Raw genomic sequence first — 19,678 nt, 5'->3', positions numbered from 1 at the left:
TAGGGCCACGGTTGCTTTTGCAATTTGGTATTTAATGTCGGTTTTTGAACGACCATCTTGACTCAACGTGCTTCCTAGATAGGTGAACTTGTTTACATTCTCATATCCTCAAAAGAAAGGATTGTTTACATTCTCAATTTCTTTATTGTCAATTTGTATCTTTAAGAGTTCAATGTCTGATTTTGAAGTTATCATTGTTTTTGTTTTTTGCAGGTTTATGTATAATCTATATTTTTTTAATGTTCCAAAAATGCGGCTGGTTATCTCTTGTAATTCTTGTTCCCTTTCTGCCAGAAGATCGATATCTTCTGCAAAACGTAAGTTGTTTTTCTTAGTCTGCCAACTACTATTCCAGTGTCATATTCATGAAGAGCTTCATCTATGACATATTCCAGAAAACAATTAAAAAGAGGAGGGGACAAGATGCAGGTTATTTTTTGCAGTATCCACCACCTGTCAGCAATGGGAAGAGAATTCTGATTTTTATAATTAATGAATTAAAATACCATTTATGGAAGGTTAGAAAGAAACCTGGATCTGAAAATCAGTAACATACATCCAAATGCATTATAATATTGTATTATGGAAATTATATTGTTCAGTCAGACGACTTTTGCATTTAGAAAGTATTCCAGGAGATATTAAATTTTTGACTAGGTAGTGTAGACCATCCACATTATTCAATATTTACCAGGAGGAGATAAAATTTTGTCTATTTTTGCTATGAGAGGTTTGTTTAAATGGTTCCATTTTTACTTTTTTACCTCAATAAAGGGCAAAACAGGTCTGAGTAGTGACCCTTCCCATGTGTAGAATTATACTTGTCTGCAAGGATAGGCATGTTGCATTATGGGATACTAAGGCAACTGATGTGAAGTCATTAGCCTCTATATACAAGTAGTCCAGTCGTGAAGTGACTTCACACACCCAAACTTTGTTTGCTTACACTTGGATAAAGGATGAAACCAAGAATATAACTTCTTGGCATCTTTAATTTAGAGATATTCAGTTGTTCAGATGGTGCAAAGCTGGGAAGAACTATAAGAAGTAGAGTAAATGCTGTGGCTTTACAAGAAGACTTGAACAGACTGAGTGAATGAGCAAAGGAGTGGATTTACCAGTTCAATATTGAAAAACGTAAGGTTTTAAAAAATGGGATGTAGAGTATATACTTGGTGGAGATATATTGTAGGAGGTGGAGGAAATAAGAAATTTGGGTGTGATGTCAGATAGGAATCTAAAATTTAGAGGACACACTGCTAAAAACTGTGATGATAACACAATGACCTCTGGGAATGATGTGGAGGACAATGACTTGTAGAAGTAAGGAGATTCTGGCTCTGTTGTATAAGGCCTTGATTAGGACACATGTGGACTATTGTGCACATATTTGGTTACTTGGTTTCAAAAGGATAAAGAGGTATTTGAAAGGTTCCAGAGGAGTTATGAAGACAGGTTGAGAAGATGCAATTTAGAGAGTCTGGTGGATAAGAGAGGAAGAATGATGTGATAGAGGCATATAAGTTGGTAAGGGATTATTATCACATTAAAGTTGAAGAGGTTTTTCATAGAATGGTGGGAGGTGGGGAAGTAAAAGCAGTCATCCCTGGAAACTGTATAAGAAGAGTCTGAGTAAAGGACTAAGAAGTAGATTTTTTTCATGGAGTGTGGTAAATGATTGGAATACATTGCTAGAGAGTGATGTCTCCAGGGAATAATTTAAGGCATGACTATAATAATAACAGTAATAACAATAATGCAGATAATAATAATCTTTCTTCTGTTGGCCCAGTGCTATATAAACAAATGCCATTTTCACAGGGCTACAGTCATCCTAAAATATACATGTATGACAGGAAGCCAAGAACAGCTTAGCATCATAGTGAAACTATAAACAGAAAGGGTTCAGGAAATTGAAGCAATAAGTCAAATGAGGCTCTTAAACCATTATCAGGTCCTCATTAATTTTCACTAATGTAATCAGTTGGTACTCTGAATTTACCACCAATTCCCTCTGATGTTTCTGAAATGAGTAACAAAATGTAGAATATTAAATAACTTAAGTGAGTGATTAAAACTTTTTTCTTTAATTGGTGCTGCAAAATCTATGTATCTTTATAAATCTAAGAATTTAAAACTTAATACTTATGGAAGAAGTTACTTGAAAAATATTGAATATTTCACACTGCAATGATTCACATAAGCAGGACCTTTGAATAAACCTAAAACAGAATCAGGGATATTACCAACATGTTCAATGGATGCGTTTTAGATGGGCATGACTACAAAATAACCAGATGGTAATTACACAATGGCCATGACTGATAAAAGTAAAAAAGGTAAAAAGTAAAAGAAAGTAAAAAAGCCCTGAAGAACTTCAGCAAAGAAGATGGGAATAGGAACTAAGAGCCTAGAAGTAAAGATGGAGTGTAACAGATCAGTAGCAGCTGTGAATCATTTGGGAGGTTTGGAAAGAGGAAAACCTGTCTTGGGAGGCAGTGAATAGAGCAGATGCTAAAGAAGAAAGACATTAAAATTAATTACAACAGAAAACACAAAATATTATGGGGGAAAAATTTACACTTACATGATAGTTGAATTTCTGTGTCGAATAAAATCCTAATGACGAATGCCTGAAATCTAACAAAAAAGTAAAAAATGAAAACATCTATCACTGTATAGATGTCTGTTCTATAAAATTTTGGACATTAAATTAATTTTGAAATTTGACCTAATTTTAAATTAATTTTATTAATCCAAATTATTTATTCAGATTATTTTTTAAAAAACATTTATCTGCAAAAACAATTGTTTTTGCAGACATACTAATAATAAGGTGCATGTACATTAGATTAGATGTTTGATAAACTTATGATGACATCTAAAGCAGTATTTCTCAAACTTCTGAGAATGTAGAACCTCACATAAAAATATTTCTTTCTCACAAAATCAATATGAAAATTTTTGAAATTGATTTTTGATCAGGATTGATTTGTTATTATTATTATTGTATCTGATGGTAGCTCAGTTGGCAGAGCAGTGGACTGTAGTTAATAATTCAGTAATCTATAGGTCAGTGGTTCAAATCTACCTCGATGGAAAAGTTTTTTTTTAGCGTCTCCATAGCGCAACTGGAAGAATGACAGTATGTTGTTGCACCCTTCAATTGGAAAAGGTTAAGTTCAATTCTCTTCATGACAGGAGGAACCTTTATATTGAATTTTTTTCAATTGAATGTGAGTTAGCCAATCTCATCTGGAGGTAGCCGGGTTTTTTCTCCAGGAAACTCAGGTTTGTTTCATTCTGCATACAGATAAATCAGCCTTCAAAACACATACAATTTACAGACAAAAAATACTACTTGTGGTAGGCAGTAGATAGCATTGGTGTAGATGATGATGGTAGTAGTAGTCTGGTGTAGTTGGGTGGATGAAGTGGTGGAGAGGGAGAGTTGTAGAGTAGGCGCCCTCCCTCAATGAGTCTTTGGATTTCTTGGTGGTGTCAAGAAATAATAATAATAAAAATTATTTTCCCCATTCACGGAAGATTTTTTTCAGAAATTAAATCTAATACAAGTTATAAATATCCATATGTTCTGTAAAACAAGTTTTCATAGAATCTTAGGATTCTGCAGAATACAGTTTAAGAAAGACTGGTCTACAGAATATATTTGCTGCCATGTTTTACTTTCTGGTGTTGTGTTTAGAGCGGCACATAGTTTTGTACTTTGGTAATGTAATAGTGACTATTGTGAAACAGCAATGAAACATCTAATTTATTTCTAAATACATTATTCATAATAAAATTGTCATTATGTTGTTAGTCAAGATGCAATCAGCAAGTCTAAGTACAAAAGAAAGTACAGATTTATCACAGTTACACTGACAGACAAACAGTCTGAAATCTTGAAGCTACTTTGAGTGTTTACATCATTGCCTAACAAGAATGATAAAATTAATGTACATGAAGGATTTGGAGTGGAGTAATTATTTGAATGTGCTACAGTAATTATATTTTTCAAATTGAACTTTCAATTAGTATAAACGGTTTAAATAAGGAATATAGTGGTTAAAAAAAAGTTATTTGTATGTGAAAATGTAAAAAAAAATTTAAAGGGATGTCATAATGTATTCAAGTGCTTCGTTCTGAAATTTTTCTATGGTTTGATTTATAAAAATAAAGAAATATATATAAAAGAATATTTATTTACTTTTCTACAGAGTAGTCAATGCCCTTGTATCAGATAATGCTTTATTACTATTGGAAATGTAAAATACATCTTATTGCTGTATACAGACATTTGCATGGTTGCCACATCTCTAAAGTACAAAATTTCTGGATCCCCCCACAACTTGTATTATGCTATGAAATTGTAGTATGCCACTAGGATTTCATATTTCATGATGTTGCACATGACATGTTTTTCCAAAATCTTACATAAACTTATGAAACTAAACTAAACACTGGAAAAAATAATTTATTATATAAACAAAATATTACAATAATGTTTATTATAATTTTAGTTATACAAAAAACATTATTCCTTTTTTAGAAGCATTTATATTAATCAACTGAGAGTATTTTTTCCCACAGAAATTTATGTGGAACAATTTATGAAGGTGGAATATAGCAAATAGTGGAAATAAGTGGGTGTGCACTATATTACAGAGCTAGAGTATAATAGCTATTAGATAATGGCAATGCACTAGTTTTTCTGTATACAAATGCTAGAAGCATTAGAAATAAAGGGAATGAGTTTGTGCATTGATTGACTTAGCCTAAAAGTTGTTAGAATCAGTGAAACTTAGTTAATTGAGAAAGATGCTCTAACAGAGATAGAAATCAAAGGGTGTAGCATATTTTAGCACATGACAGGGAGTGTAAACATGGTGGTGGTGAAACGTTACTCATAGTAAGAGATGAACTGTGCCCTCACAAGGTGGAGAATCACAGTGGAGATAACACTAATGCCTTTGAGACTGTATGGTGTGGGATAGATGTTTATAAGACAAGATATTTAGTGGGATGTTGCTATAGACAAGAGAATATAACTGGTGATAAGCAGGAAATGTTCAGGCAAATGCAAAGCAAAGTCCCCCATAATGATCAGCAAGTGATCATTATGGGGAACTTCAACTACAGAGATATAACTTGAGCAGAAGAGGCAGCACACACACTACTAAGGGAACTGGATTTTTGAGAGACAACTATCTCAGGCAGCATGTGGTGGAGAGAATATGAGGAACAAGAGTTTTAGATTTGGGCATAGCATCAGAGGATCTGATTGTGACTGAGATGTAATATTTGTCCCCTATTGGTGAGAGTGACCATGTAATCCTGACGTGAAGAATGAATAGGCATGTGGAGGTATCAAAACAGAAATAATTTATGTAGAATTATAAGGCAGACAACTATCATAGACTTAGAAACCAGCTTGCAGCAGTATGAATAAAAAAATTTGAAGGAAGAGAAATCATTAGTGCATGGGAGATACTTAAGGAAAAGATGTTGAGTAATGGCAAATTATATACCTCAAGTGAAAACAATAAAGCAATTTGGAGTCAAATGATGACAATAGAAATAAAAGGGATATCTCAGAAGAAAAAGAAATTATAGAAAACATAAAGAGAGAGAGATGAAGAACAGTTGCATGAGGAATATAGGGCTCAGGCTAGGAAAGTAATGTAAGGAGAGAAAAATTGGAATATGAGAGGAAACTGGTGCTTGAAATCCAAGGAGAATCCCAAGCAGTTTTTTTGCTATGTGATGATAGGAGGAAAAAATGATAGTGAACGGATTACCTTGCTGGATGGAGATGGGAATTGGGTGACCAAAGCAGATGACATCTGAGCCATTTGATGATTACTTTATTAGAGTGTTTCATCCTGATACAGCAGACTTTATTCTTAGAAGGATAATGAGTGATGAAGTGTCAGAAGTGAAGGAAGACGATGTATTCCAAATAATGAGTATGCTAAATGTTAATAAGTCAGGGGATAAATGGAATTTCACCACATTTTACGTTAATGTGCTATGGAACTGACTGTGCCATTAGCTTAGATTTTAATGAAAGACTTACCATAGAACAGGTTCATGGTGAGCGGAAGGAGGGCAAGATAGCATCATTGCATAAGGTTGGCAGTAGAATGGTGGTACCAAACTATGCCTGTTTGTATTTCTTCTGTAGTTAAGATTTTGGAGAAATTGGTATGACCTCATATATAGAACTGAGCAGATGGGGGTGATATTGTTTTAGTAATCTGGTAATATTTTATAACAGAGTAACGAGAGCAGTTGATGGAGGTTAAGACACTATACTGTCATTTTTTTTTAATTATTTTTTTATTTTTCAAAGGCATGAAAAGTTGACATGACAGGTTGAATTTTAACTTGCAACATAAGGGTTTGGATATCAGGTTAGTAGACTGGATGTGATTGGCTCTCTCTGGTAGATATCAGAGAGTTGTATATAAAAAGTAGTATCTGAGAGTATGAGAGTTAAAAGTTCCACATGGTTCAGTATGGAGGGACTATTGCTGTTTAATCTTTATGTCAATGATATTGTCACAAAACTAGACGGAGATGTTCAGTTGTTTGCAGATGATGGGAAGCTCAGGAGAGTTATTAGTAATAGTGCTGGTGTTTTGGCTCTTCAATTGGGATCATACTGGAAGAAGTAGAGGAAGCAAGGAATATCAGGATAATTGTGTACAGAGATTTGATGTTTCGAGGATGTACTGCAAAGGCTGTGAAAACATCTCAGAGAATGTTGAGGAAGACATTGAATGCAAGAGATAAAAGTAGTCCCATTATATAAAGCTTTAAGCAGATCACATCGGGACTTCCGCACTCAGATCTGGTCAACAGGATTTGAAGAGGTTGAAGTAGCCTTGGAGAGAGTGCAGAGCTGGATAACAAAAATTATATCAGGACTGTAGAATGTTGATTATGAGGACTGACAACATACAGACTTCAGAGTTTGGTGGACAGAAAACAAAGGAGGGGGAATATGATCAAGATATTTAACCTGTTGAAGGGTTATTATCGTATTAACACTGAGGAGAAATTTCATATTGCGGAACTGGGGGAAGGAACAAGGACAAGGGACCATACCTGGAAGTTGCAAAAGGGAGTGGTAAGTAAAAGGGTAAGAAGTAAGTTTTTGGCACGGAGAGTGCAGGAGAATAGAATGCATTCCTTGAGATGGTGGTAAATGCACAGACAGTGGATGAGTTTTAGGAGTGTTATGAATGACTTTGTGTTGATCGCTCACAATGAGCCTTGTGACTCCATGGAGGTCAGGAAAAAAAAATAATTAAAAAATAATAATCTCTAAGCCATTCATTTAGGCTCCTTTGATAATCTTCAGTATAAAGAGATAAGTAAAGCTTATTTTTATGGAAAAATAAAGCATTTCATATTTGCTAACATCCCTTAATAACTTCAATGACAGATTGCATTTCACTATAGAGAATGAAGACAAAAAAACAATTCCATAACTTTTTAAAACTTAATATGCTCATTAGATCAGGGAATAATACTTGAATGAGAATTTATCATAAAATGACCAATGTAGGGAACTACCTACACTGTTAAAAAATCAGTTGCATTCTCTCAATTCATTAATGATAAAGAAATACATGATAGTTCCCAAAGATTTAAACTGGGAAATTAGGTATTTAAAGCAGATTTTCTTAAATTGCACCTATTCCTAACAATTAATGAACAATGAAAATTTGAACAGCTAAAATACAAGCTGCCAACCCTCAGGTGAAAATAAATATTTCATATAATAAAATTTTCAGACATAAAAAATATACACAAAGCTATAAAACATATATTCAAGCATTTTCATTATAAAGTTTTTTTAAATAACCAAAAAGAAACAATCGATTAAATTCTGCAAGGTTGCAATGTCATTTATTATTATTAACAGAGACCTCATCAATGGAGGCCACATACTACACGCACCAAATATCATACTTGTTCTTGAATTCATTCACACTACTTGCGCGCGTGCACACACACACACGACATTTAATGGCAATCCATTCCGATCATGCACCACTCCATGAGAGAAAAATCTAAATCTCTGCACCTTCTTACTGGCATTCATTCTCAGCTTCCAAGGATGCCCTCTTGTCCTTTCTGCACCTTCCATAAAATAAAAAATTCCATTAAATGAAATCCTGTATAACTCTTTCAGAAGTATCAATCATACCACCGCTCATTCTCATTATATATTGGGTTTTATCCTTTGTCCAAGTGGAAGCAAACAAAGTTTGTGCCGCAAGTACTTTCAGGACTGGGGCAACTTGTGGTAAAGGTGGTATAAGTTCTCATCACTTGATAGTATCTCCCATAATGCAAAAGCACATCTCCTTGCAGACATGTATAATGCTATGCATTAAGGGAAGAGCACCTTCCCTTATATGAGAACTTCTACCACCTTTACCAAGAGTTGCCCCAGTCCTGAAAGTACTTCAGGCACAAACTTTGTTTGCTTACACTTGGATAAAGGATAAAATCCAATATATAATTAGTAGCATAGCCAAGTGAAAAAACTTCCATAAGTTCTAGCCTGATCAGTTTTTCTAGTATAATCCCATTAATATAATATGACATTAGATATATATAATCACATCAAAGTGCCTGTCAAATTCATCCCAATGACTCTATATTTCCCATGCCCACAATCCAGCCTATTCAGATCATTCTGCAAGTACTGCATATCAGCTGTATTCCTGATTAACCTGCCTATTTTTGCATTACCAGCAAATATCTGTATGCTGCCTATCAAATCCATTCCAATATCAATAATATACAGATTGAATAACAGTGGACCAAGGATTGATCCTTGTGGTACACGACTAGTTACTTACCTTAAATCTTGCAGACTCACATCCTCCTATATACCACTTTTTGATATCTGTAAGTTAGCCATCCTCCTATCCATGCTAATATTTTATAATCCAATTCCGCATTCTTCAATTTATGCAACAGTATTCAATGTTGTATTATGTCAAAAGCCTTTTAAAATCCAAACATATCATGGTATATCCATTCCTCTTGTCTAACCCAGTGGTAACATTATTATAGAATGTGAGCAAGTTGCTAAAACATAATTTCCCTTAGCAAACCCATGCTGTTCATTGCAAAGTAGGGATTCTCTGTCAACCCATTTCAGAATGCGATTCTTAATCAACTTTTCCAAAATATTCACCACCACTCCTGAGATACTGACTGGTCGATAGTTGGATACATTGGTCTTTGTACCGCCCTTGTGCAATGGGTTAGCATACATTCTTTCTGCTCCTGTGGAATCTTCCCTGTTCTGAGACTCAAATTATATAGCCTGGTCAAGGAAATAGCCAGTTCGTTTTAGTATCTGTGCTGATATCTCATTAGTCTCTATTGCTGAATGTATTCAGTTTGTGCAACAACTCTAATACCTTTGAGTATTAGACAACAACAACAACAACTCCTCATACCCTTGAGTTTCTTCATCCAGTGAAGAAAGAAGTAAAATTCTGTAGAGCACTTTATATAGGCTTTGTCACTGATCAAAAAGTATTTTGATTGGCAAAAGGTTTTTTTTTGTTAGGGAGCTGCCTAACCTCAGATATAATATAGGGACAGTGATCAATGACAGTGTTGCAATGCATTTTTATCACTATGGCTTTGGATATTCTTAATTTTATTTAATTATTATTATTATTTAAGGGAGGGCATCTACTCTACAACTCTTTGTCTCACTACTCCTCACCAACCTTCATTATCTAACACCAATGCCATCTACCACTGACTACCACCACTAGTACTTTCATAGACAATCACAAACATCCATGCCCACAGCGGGATTCGAAACCGCAGCCTTTTGGCTGGAGAGCAGATACGCTAACCACTCGGCCAACCAGGCCTTTATGCTAAGCCATTTTGTTCAACTGTATTTGCTGCTATTTTTATGGTTGTAGCTTTTGGAATTTGGTTAGCTTGTTTTTTGGTGTTCTCTAAAAAAAATCAGGTACGAGTATACAACAATCGTGGCTCATTTTTACAAGTGGGAATGAAGATCCAATAAATTGTAGACCCAATAAAGACAGCACTGTAGTTTAGTTGGTAAGGGAATTGATAAACTTTCGGCATAGGTGCTAAAAGAATGTTCGGCTGAACTGGCTATTCATTTAACTAGGCTGTATAATTTGTCTCAAACAGAGAAGATTCTGCAAGAATGGAAAGAATGTATTGTAATCCCATTGCACAAGGGTGGTGCAAAGACTGATGTATCCAATGATCAACCAATCAGTATCTTAGGAGTGGTGGTGAAGATTTTGGGAAAAGTCATGTTTTGGCAACTTGCATAAATTCTATAATAATGTTAACATTGAGCTAGACAAGGGTAATGGATACACCATAATACTTTTTGAATTTTGCTAAGGCTTTTGACAGAATAAAGCATGGAGTACTGTTGCATAAATTGGAGAATATAGGTTTGGATTGTAAAATATTAGTGTGGATAACAGGAATACTGACTGACAGATATCAAAAAGTGGTATACAGGGGATGTGAATCTGCAAGATTTAACGCAATCGCTTGCAATAATTCATCAGATGAAGGCTCCGACTCTTATAGGCCAGAGCCAGGAAACTCGTCGAGTGTGAATCCAGATGTCTGTTTCTTGTTTGGAGGTGATCCTGCCACCCCGTCCCAGCGGCGTCCTCAGGAAGAAAGTTAAAAGAAAGCTCTGCAAAGACTGTCATCAACCCATTTATTCAAGTTCTCATCATGCTTGTCCTGGCAGTCAAGGATCAATGCATGATCGCAGACCTGACACTTCATATGTCAGGTCTGCGATCATGCATTCTCTACCGCAGTTGGCCTTGGCATGCATCGCACCTCGAAACATCCAGCCGAAGCCAACGCTGCAATAAGAACAGAGCACACCAAAGCACGTTCAACTGTCGAAGAAGAAAAGATCCTCGCCACTCATGAGATCGAGTCGACGGCTCGAGGGATAAAGAAAATCAATCAGGCTTTATTTAAGGCATTCCCATTAAGATCCTTGGAGCCATCAAGTGTCATAGACGGAAAGCCAGTTACAAAGCCTTACTTCAAGAATTGGCAGCCCATCTGCATCTTCTGTCCCTGCCTCTCCATCTTCCAGCCACCATCCTGCTGTTGAAGAGGAGACTTTGATTCTCAGACTGACATCATCTCTAGATGATCCTCCTTTTCCAGAATATAACCATCAAATTCTTAAATATCTCATCCAGACTCACCTTCTGGGAATGGATATCACAGATCAGTTGAATGACTACCTCCATGCTGAATTCTCTGAACACTTCATGCCTTGTCAATATCAGTCTACGTCTCATTCTACAATGACTTTGTCAAATAGGAAGCAGAGGAAGAGAGCCTATGCAGCTATGCAGGCCCTCTATAAAAAGAATAGGGGTCAATGTACCAAAACCATCCTTGACAGTGCTTCCCCTCCACCTCTAGCAGACTTACATGATGATTTTGTCAAATTCTGGAGTACAGTCTTTTCTGCTCCACCTCCACACTTCCCTGATTATGATGACCAACCTACGATATCGAGGGCCATTCCTGCCCTTCAAATATACCAGCCTGTCTCCATCTAGGAGATTAAAACAGCTCTTCCATCCAATTTCTCTGCCTCTGGACCTGATGGCTTTCCTGCGTCTAGGCTTCGGAAGGTGCTGTTGAAGATTCTTCAAGACTTAGTGGACATTCTCCTTTCCAGTAAAGTAATACCACCATACTTACGTGCTTCAAGAACTATCTTCATTCCGAAGAAAGAAACTTCAAGCTGTGCATCAGACTTTAGACCTATTACCATCTCCCCTGTGTTACTTAGACTCTATCATAAAATATTAGTTAAACGACTTCAGCAACATATACAGCATGATTATAGACAGAGAGCTTTTGTCCCTTCAGACGGCTGTGCCGAGAACATATATCTTCTTTCTTCTCTTCTCTCTGATTCCCGACGCCACCTTAAGCCCCTATTTATGGCGTCACTGGACCTCCAAAAGGCCTTTGATAGTGTCTCTCTTCCTGCTCTCCTTCGAGCGCTGTCTATTGCTGGATGTCCAGCACCCTTTCTTTCCTATGTTATGGAGCTATACTTGGGTAGCTCCATCACTATCACTACAGGGTCCCATGCAACTTCTATTCCAGCAGTGCAGGGTGTTCGCCAGGGTGATTCTCTATCTCCCCTTTTCTTTAATTGCGTCATAGATGAGTTTCTTCATTCTCTTCCTAGCCATATAGGCTACTAGAGAGTAGCCTATATGGCTAGGAAGAGAATGGACGATCTTATTCCTGTAGCCTCTACTAAGATAGGCTTGCAGGAACTCCTTGACTGGGCAGTTGACTTCTTCTCTATTCGAGGCCTTTCTATTAGTGTAGAGTAGTCCTGCTCTTTAGCTCTTGTCCCCCTCTGGTAGTGACAAGAAGCTTAAGGTCGAGACTATACATTGTTCCCTGAACGGGAGGCCGTTGCATGCTTTGACCATCCTGGAAGAGTGGAGATACCTCGGTATCATGTTCACCCCAAAGGGAAGGTCTTCTGTCCCTTCTATTGTAGAAGCTGGGATTAGATCGTCCACAAAGGCCATAGCATTCCATAGGTTCAGCCATGAGATCATGGCTCCGACTGCCGCCTGACACTCCTACTGCATATTTCCATGCAATGGTGAAGGATCGTGTGCTTGGGGTTCCATCACTTAGATGGCTGATCCTATGCCTGCGGCTGCCAAGAATCGTGCAGTTAGAACTATCTTCTTTCCCCATCTGCAGAGAGGCTTTCTATAGCCCATTAATACAAGAAGACTTTAGGCAGGCTAAAGGCTGGTCCCATTATCAAGGTACTTTAATCGAGTCAGCACCCGCAGTACACAAGAGATGGGCATCTCTGTTGTGCTGTTCTGTAGATGGTGCTCCTTTAAAAGAGTCATATCTGGTGTCTCCCCCAGACTCCTCCCTGAGTTCGAGTATATTGACCTTATCAGGACGAGGATCAATGCCCTGCCTACTCAAGCCCACACAGCTCGATGGAGTAGTGATGACTCCAACTGTATGGCTGGCTGCCACTACAGTGAGACATTGTCTCATATAGCCCAGTGTTGCTTCCGCATCCATGGGGTCTGTGTGAGGAGGCATGATGCCGTGGTCTCCATTCTGAACAACCGCTTTAAGAACAAAAGTTGAGAGACTGCGGTGGAACCACATTATAGGACCTCTGGGGGTTTGCGTAAGCCAGACTTGGTGATTAAAAGAGATGGTGACGTTTGGGTAGTTGATGCCCAGGTGGTGGGAACAGGGCACCCACTAGCCTATAGCCATAATAATAAAGTAAATTATTATAAAAATAACCAAGATCTAGTTAGTAAGATATGGAAGGAGCATGGGGCAACTCCGAGGTTTACCAGCACCATAATCTCTTTACATGGTATGGAGTGCAGATAGTTATAAGGACTTAAAACAGCTTGGGCTTACGCAGAGGGATATAAAAGTTCTTTCCTTGAGGGCCCTACAGGGCACAATGGTGTGTTGCCACCAGAAAATGATTACAATGATAACTAGAACAGGCATAGGGTAAAACACTTGTAAAGGCTTAGGCCTATATCAAGTCTGGACGAGATGTCTGGACATGATGTAAGGGTAGTACTACCCATAACCAGTAAAAAAAAACAGTGGGTGCCACAAGGATCAGTCCTTGGCCCACTCTTATTCAATCTATTATTAATGACATTGGGAAGGTTTTGACAGACAACATACAACTATTTGCTGATGATGCAAAGTTGCATCTTTACCAGGCCTTGATAAAACCTTAATTGGAGTATTGTGCACAGGTCTGGTCTCCTGGTTTCTGTTGTGATTCTGATACAGCAGAAAGAGTATAAAGGAGAGAGTTAAAAATGATACCCCACCCACCATAAATAAGTTTCAGGAAATGTATGATAGGTATTGCATTAATGGGTAGTGTGGGTCTACTGCAATGAGATAATGTGATACAAGGAACTAATGCTTAACCTTCAAACCAAAGTAATGGTCTGGATTTTTTTTTTTTTCCTGGTTTGGTTGGTTGAGTAGCAAGTCTGCTCTCTAACCAATAAATAAACTGTGAGTTTGAATCCAACTGTGAACATGTACATTTGTGATTGTCCTTAAATGGAATATAAATTTCATCACCCAATGTGAGATCACTGCCTCACTTATTGTAGGTCTGAAGCAATTTAAAAAGGGTCCCTATTTGGTCTCTGGATTATGTAAAAATAAATAAAAATACAAAAACATATATAAAATAAATACAAAAATAGGAAAAAGGATCCAGAGGACTCATCTTTCTCTTACACTCTTATTAGACTTTGTCCAAGCCACATTTTTACCTATTAAAGTGTACTGCATTCAATTTTCTTGTGTGACAAATTTTCTACTACATAAATGAAGGAAAGTTCCAGAGCATTTACTTCTTTAACCTTAAATACTCTCCAAACTATTCTTCAAACTGAACAAGATGAAATTTTTCTTCTTGAGATAACTCTAACTTCCAATCTTATTAATACAATACCAATGATAGGTATTGTATTAATGGATAGTGTGGGTCTACTGCAATGAGATAATGTGATATAAGGAATTAATATGCTCAACCTTCAAACCAACATAAGTCTGGATTTTTTTTTTTTTTTTTTTTTTTTCCTGGTTTGGTTGGTTGAGTAGCAAGAAGTATGTACATTTATTTATTGGTTAGAGAGCAGACGTATTTCTTGCTACTCAACCAACCAAACCAGGGAAAAAAAAAAAAAAAAAAAAAAAAATCCAGACCATTAAGTTGGTTTGAAGGTTAAGCATTTCCAATCTTTCTTAGCATAAACATTTCACAAGCACCATCACCTCACAAACTAAGAATATTTATATATATATTATTATTTTTTCCCTTCTTTCTTCTCTTCTTGCTCCTTATCCTCAATGCTTTTTAGAGTATTCGAGGGTGAATCTTTCCTATCTTGCTATGTCATGTCGCCTATTGCAGCCACCGAAGGGGGCAAGCTAGCCCCAATAGGCGCCGGTCCCAAGTCTAAATAAATGGTGAGGGTTGAAGTTAGGAAGGGCATCCGGTCATAAAACTTCACTACCAGCTCTAGCTATGATCAAATGAGTCGAAATGAAAGTGATACAAGGGCTAAGGCCCTTAAGCGATGCACAGCCACATCGCCCTACAGCTGTGAGAAGTGGACAAGGGCTACTGCATCAAGGGCGGTTGTGGTTAAAGAAGTGAGCCCAGCAAGTGGAGAGAATGTTGCGAGTGGGAACGTTGAATGTTGGAAGCATGACTGGAAGGGGAAGACAGGTGGCAGACATGGTGAGGAAGAGGAAGTTGGAAATTTTATGCATGCAGGAGACAAGGTGGAAGGGGGGAAAAGGTGAAGGAACTAGGAGACGGGTATAAATTGTTCTAATCTGGAGCAAATAAAGAGGGAAGAAATGGTGTCAGACTTGGGTGTGTGTGTGGCAGAATGAAGGACGAAGTACTGGAAGTGAGTAGGAGGAACGACAGGATCATGCGAATGAAACTGGGTCTTGGAGAAGAGCAACTGATCATCTTATATGTATACGCCCCACAAGTTGGCTGTACAGCAGAAGGGAAAGATGAATTCTGGAATGTGCTAGATGAAGAAATGAGGGAACTGGAAGAAAACGAGATGGTGATTGTTGGAGGAGACTTGAATGAACACACAGAGAGACAGAATAGGGACTGCAAAAGGGTACATGGTGGCCATGGAGTGGAAATGATGAACCAGGAAGGAGAGAGGATTTTAAACTTTGCGGTAGCATTTGATCTGGCAACTGTGAATTCCTTTTTCTGTAAGAGAGAAAAGCATTTGATAACATTTAAAAGTGGCAATAGTTCACAGATTGAACTACATTTTGACTAGAAGAAAACATCTTAAGGCAGTAACAAATTGTAAGGTAGTCCCAACAGATCAAGTGGTGAAGGAACACCTGCTGCTGTGTGCAGACTTTAAAATAAAGTCAAAGATAAGAACCTTTGGTAGCCATGGGAGGAAGAAAAATTAAGTGGTTTCACTTAAAAGAAGAGAGTGTGAGGAACCATTTTAGGGAGAAGGTGTTAGAGAGGATTTCGGATGGACTAGAAAGTGTACAAGACTGGTGGAGACATAATTCAAAAGTAATTCTAAGCTGTGCAATTGAGGAGCTTGGTGAAACATCCAGAAAGATTAGAGAGCAGAAGGAGGGTTGGTGGTGGAATAATAATGTACAAGAAGCAGTGATGGCTAAGAGGAAGGCAAAGCAGAAGTGGAACAAGTCAAGAGTGAAAGAGGACAGAGAGAAAAAGCGAGAAGCCAAGAGAGTTGTTGCACAGGCGAAGGCCATGGCATATCAAGACCTTTATGATCAATTAGAAACAAAGGAAGGAAGGACAGAGAAAGATTTATCGATTGGCAAAATGTAGAAATAAGGCATCGAAGGACATTGTACACATGAGGCAGATCAAAGACTGGAGGAAGGGTATTAAGGAGGGATGTGGATATAAGAAACAGATGGAGAATATACTATGAAGGGCTTTTGAATGAAGAAAATGCAAGGACTCACAGAGAAGATGGGGAACCTAATGAGGGGATGGTGCAGAACATTAGTAGAGTGGAAGTGAAGGAAGCCATAAATAGGATGAAGAATGGAAAATTGGTGGGCCCTGACAGCATCCCAGTGGAGGCATGGAAGGCACTGGGTGATGAGGGAATTGATCTGATGTTAATAAAAGTTTGTCAGCAAGAAAATATACCTGAGGAATGGTGGGAAAGTACCCTTGTCCCCATCTACAAGAGTAAAGGGGATGCCCAAGACTGTAAGAATTACAGAGGAATAAAGTTGATGTCCCACACAATGAAAATCCTGGAGAGGGTTCTTGATGGAAGACTGAGGAAGGAAATGGAGATTGCAAAGGAGCAATTTGGCTTCATTCCTGGTCGATCAACGACAGATGCTATCTTTGGGTTATGACAGATGATGGAAACGTTTCGAGAGAAGCAACGGGAGCTACATCTGGAGAAAGCGTATTATTTATTGATCTGGAGAAAGTGTATGACAGAGTGCCAAGGCAAGAAGTCTGGAGGTGTCTGAGGAAGAAGGTACCGGAGAAATATGTCAGGTTGGTGCAGGAGATGAGAAGAGCAACTGATCATCTTATATGTATACGCCCCACAAGTTGGCTGTACAGCAGAAGGGAAAGATGAATTCTGGAATGTGCTAGATGAAGAAATGAGGGAACTGGAAGAAAACGAGATGGTGATTGTTGGAGGAGACTTGAATGAACACACAGAGAGACAGAATAGGGACTGCAAAAGGGTACATGGTGGCCATGGAGTGGAAATGATGAACCAGGAAGGAGAGAGGATTTTAAACTTTGCGGTAGCATTTGATCTGGCAACTGTGAATTCCTTTTTCTGTAAGAGAGAAAAGCATTTGATAACATTTAAAAGTGGCAATAGTTCACAGATTGAACTACATTTTGACTAGAAGAAAACATCTTAAGGCAGTAACAAATTGTAAGGTAGTCCCAACAGATCAAGTGGTGAAGGAACACCTGCTGCTGTGTGCAGACTTTAAAATAAAGTCAAAGATAAGAACCTTTGGTAGCCATGGGAGGAAGAAAAATTAAGTGGTTTCACTTAAAAGAAGAGAGTGTGAGGAACCATTTTAGGGAGAAGGTGTTAGAGAGGATTTCGGATGGACTAGAAAGTGTACAAGACTGGTGGAGACATAATTCAAAAGTAATTCTAAGCTGTGCAATTGAGGAGCTTGGTGAAACATCCAGAAAGATTAGAGAGCAGAAGGAGGGTTGGTGGTGGAATAATAATGTACAAGAAGCAGTGATGGCTAAGAGGAAGGCAAAGCAGAAGTGGAACAAGTCAAGAGTGAAAGAGGACAGAGAGAAAAAGCGAGAAGCCAAGAGAGTTGTTGCACAGGCGAAGGCCATGGCATATCAAGACCTTTATGATCAATTAGAAACAAAGGAAGGAAGGACAGAGAAAGATTTATCGATTGGCAAAATGTAGAAATAAGGCATCGAAGGACATTGTACACATGAGGCAGATCAAAGACTGGAGGAAGGGTATTAAGGAGGGATGTGGATATAAGAAACAGATGGAGAATATACTATGAAGGGCTTTTGAATGAAGAAAATGCAAGGACTCACAGAGAAGATGGGGAACCTAATGAGGGGATGGTGCAGAACATTAGTAGAGTGGAAGTGAAGGAAGCCATAAATAGGATGAAGAATGGAAAATTGGTGGGCCCTGACAGCATCCCAGTGGAGGCATGGAAGGCACTGGGTGATGAGGGAATTGATCTGATGTTAATAAAAGTTTGTCAGCAAGAAAATATACCTGAGGAATGGTGGGAAAGTACCCTTGTCCCCATCTACAAGAGTAAAGGGGATGCCCAAGACTGTAAGAATTACAGAGGAATAAAGTTGATGTCCCACACAATGAAAATCCTGGAGAGGGTTCTTGATGGAAGACTGAGGAAGGAAATGGAGATTGCAAAGGAGCAATTTGGCTTCATTCCTGGTCGATCAACGACAGATGCTATCTTTGGGTTATGACAGATGATGGAAACGTTTCGAGAGAAGCAACGGGAGCTACATCTGGAGAAAGCGTATTATTTATTGATCTGGAGAAAGTGTATGACAGAGTGCCAAGGCAAGAAGTCTGGAGGTGTCTGAGGAAGAAGGTACCGGAGAAATATGTCAGGTTGGTGCAGGAGATGTACAGAAATGTGAAGATAAGAGTTCGACCCTACCCGGGAGAGACAGAAAGTTTTCCAATGACAGTTGACTTTGCATCAAGGGCCAGCATTAAGTCCATTCCTATTTAATATTGTGATGGAGGAGGTGAGAGAAGACATGCCTTGGACTATGTTGTTTGCAGATGACATCATGCTGTGTGCAGAATTAAGAGAAGAAGTGGCAGCTAAACTGGAAAGTTGGAGGAAAGTGCTGGAAGAGAGGTATGAGACTGAGCAGAAGTAAGACAGAGTACATGTGTTGCAAAGTGGATGGCAGTCAGGAGACAGATCTGGAGCTGAAAGGAGATATCATCAGGAAGGTCAGTGACTTAGATTCAACAATGAAAGAGGATGGTGAGGCTGAGAAGGAAGTGGGATGCAGGATACAAGCAGGATGGAGGAACTGGAGAGAGAGAGAGAGAGATGGCTGGAGTGCTATGCAATAAGAGGGTGACGATCAATCTAAAAGGCAAAATCTACAGGACAGTAGTGAGAGCAGCTGTGACATTCTATGGAAACTGTGGCCCTGAGGAAAAGTAACATCAGCAGGATGGAGGTAGCAGAGATGAGAATGCTTTAGTGGATGTGCGGTGTGACCAGAAAGGATCGTCAGAGAAATGACTGTGTAAGGGAAACGGTTATGAACTTAGGAGCAAAGATACAGGAGGCAAGGTTGAGATGGTTTGGTCATGTGATGAGGAGGGAGAAAGAGTCCGTGGGAAGAAAGGTCATGCAGATGGATGTGCAGGGGATGAGGAAGCGTGGACGGCCAAAGAAAAGATGGAGGGAGATGTTGGAGGAGAACTTGAGGATAAAGAACTTGGATGTGGTTACAGCCCAAGAC

The 19,678-nt window shown here is 38.4% G+C and overlaps 1 protein-coding gene across 3 annotated transcripts in view; it reads right to left on the bottom strand.

Moving 5' to 3' along the window:
* The window catches only part of LOC150092739 (C2 domain-containing protein 5), a 615,319-nt gene that overhangs the window by 58,151 nt on the left and 537,490 nt on the right, over positions 1–19,678 (bottom strand). For all 3 annotated transcript variants that reach the window (XM_090414825.1, XM_090414826.1, XM_090414824.1), the window contains exon 28: positions 2,588–2,640. In XM_090414825.1, coding sequence (XP_090270951.1) covers positions 2,588–2,640 — 53 coding nt within the window. The remainder of the gene's footprint in view (positions 1–2,587; positions 2,641–19,678) is intronic.

The sequence above is a fragment of the Typopeltis vanoorti genome, chromosome 25 (genome assembly GCF_054136105.1).
Source record: "Typopeltis vanoorti isolate ZY-2024b chromosome 25, IOZ_Tvanoo_1.0, whole genome shotgun sequence".
NCBI lineage: Eukaryota > Metazoa > Arthropoda > Arachnida > Uropygi > Thelyphonidae > Typopeltis > Typopeltis vanoorti.
Note: the sequence above shows the minus strand (reverse complement) of the source record. Positions and strands in the feature narration are given on the sequence as shown.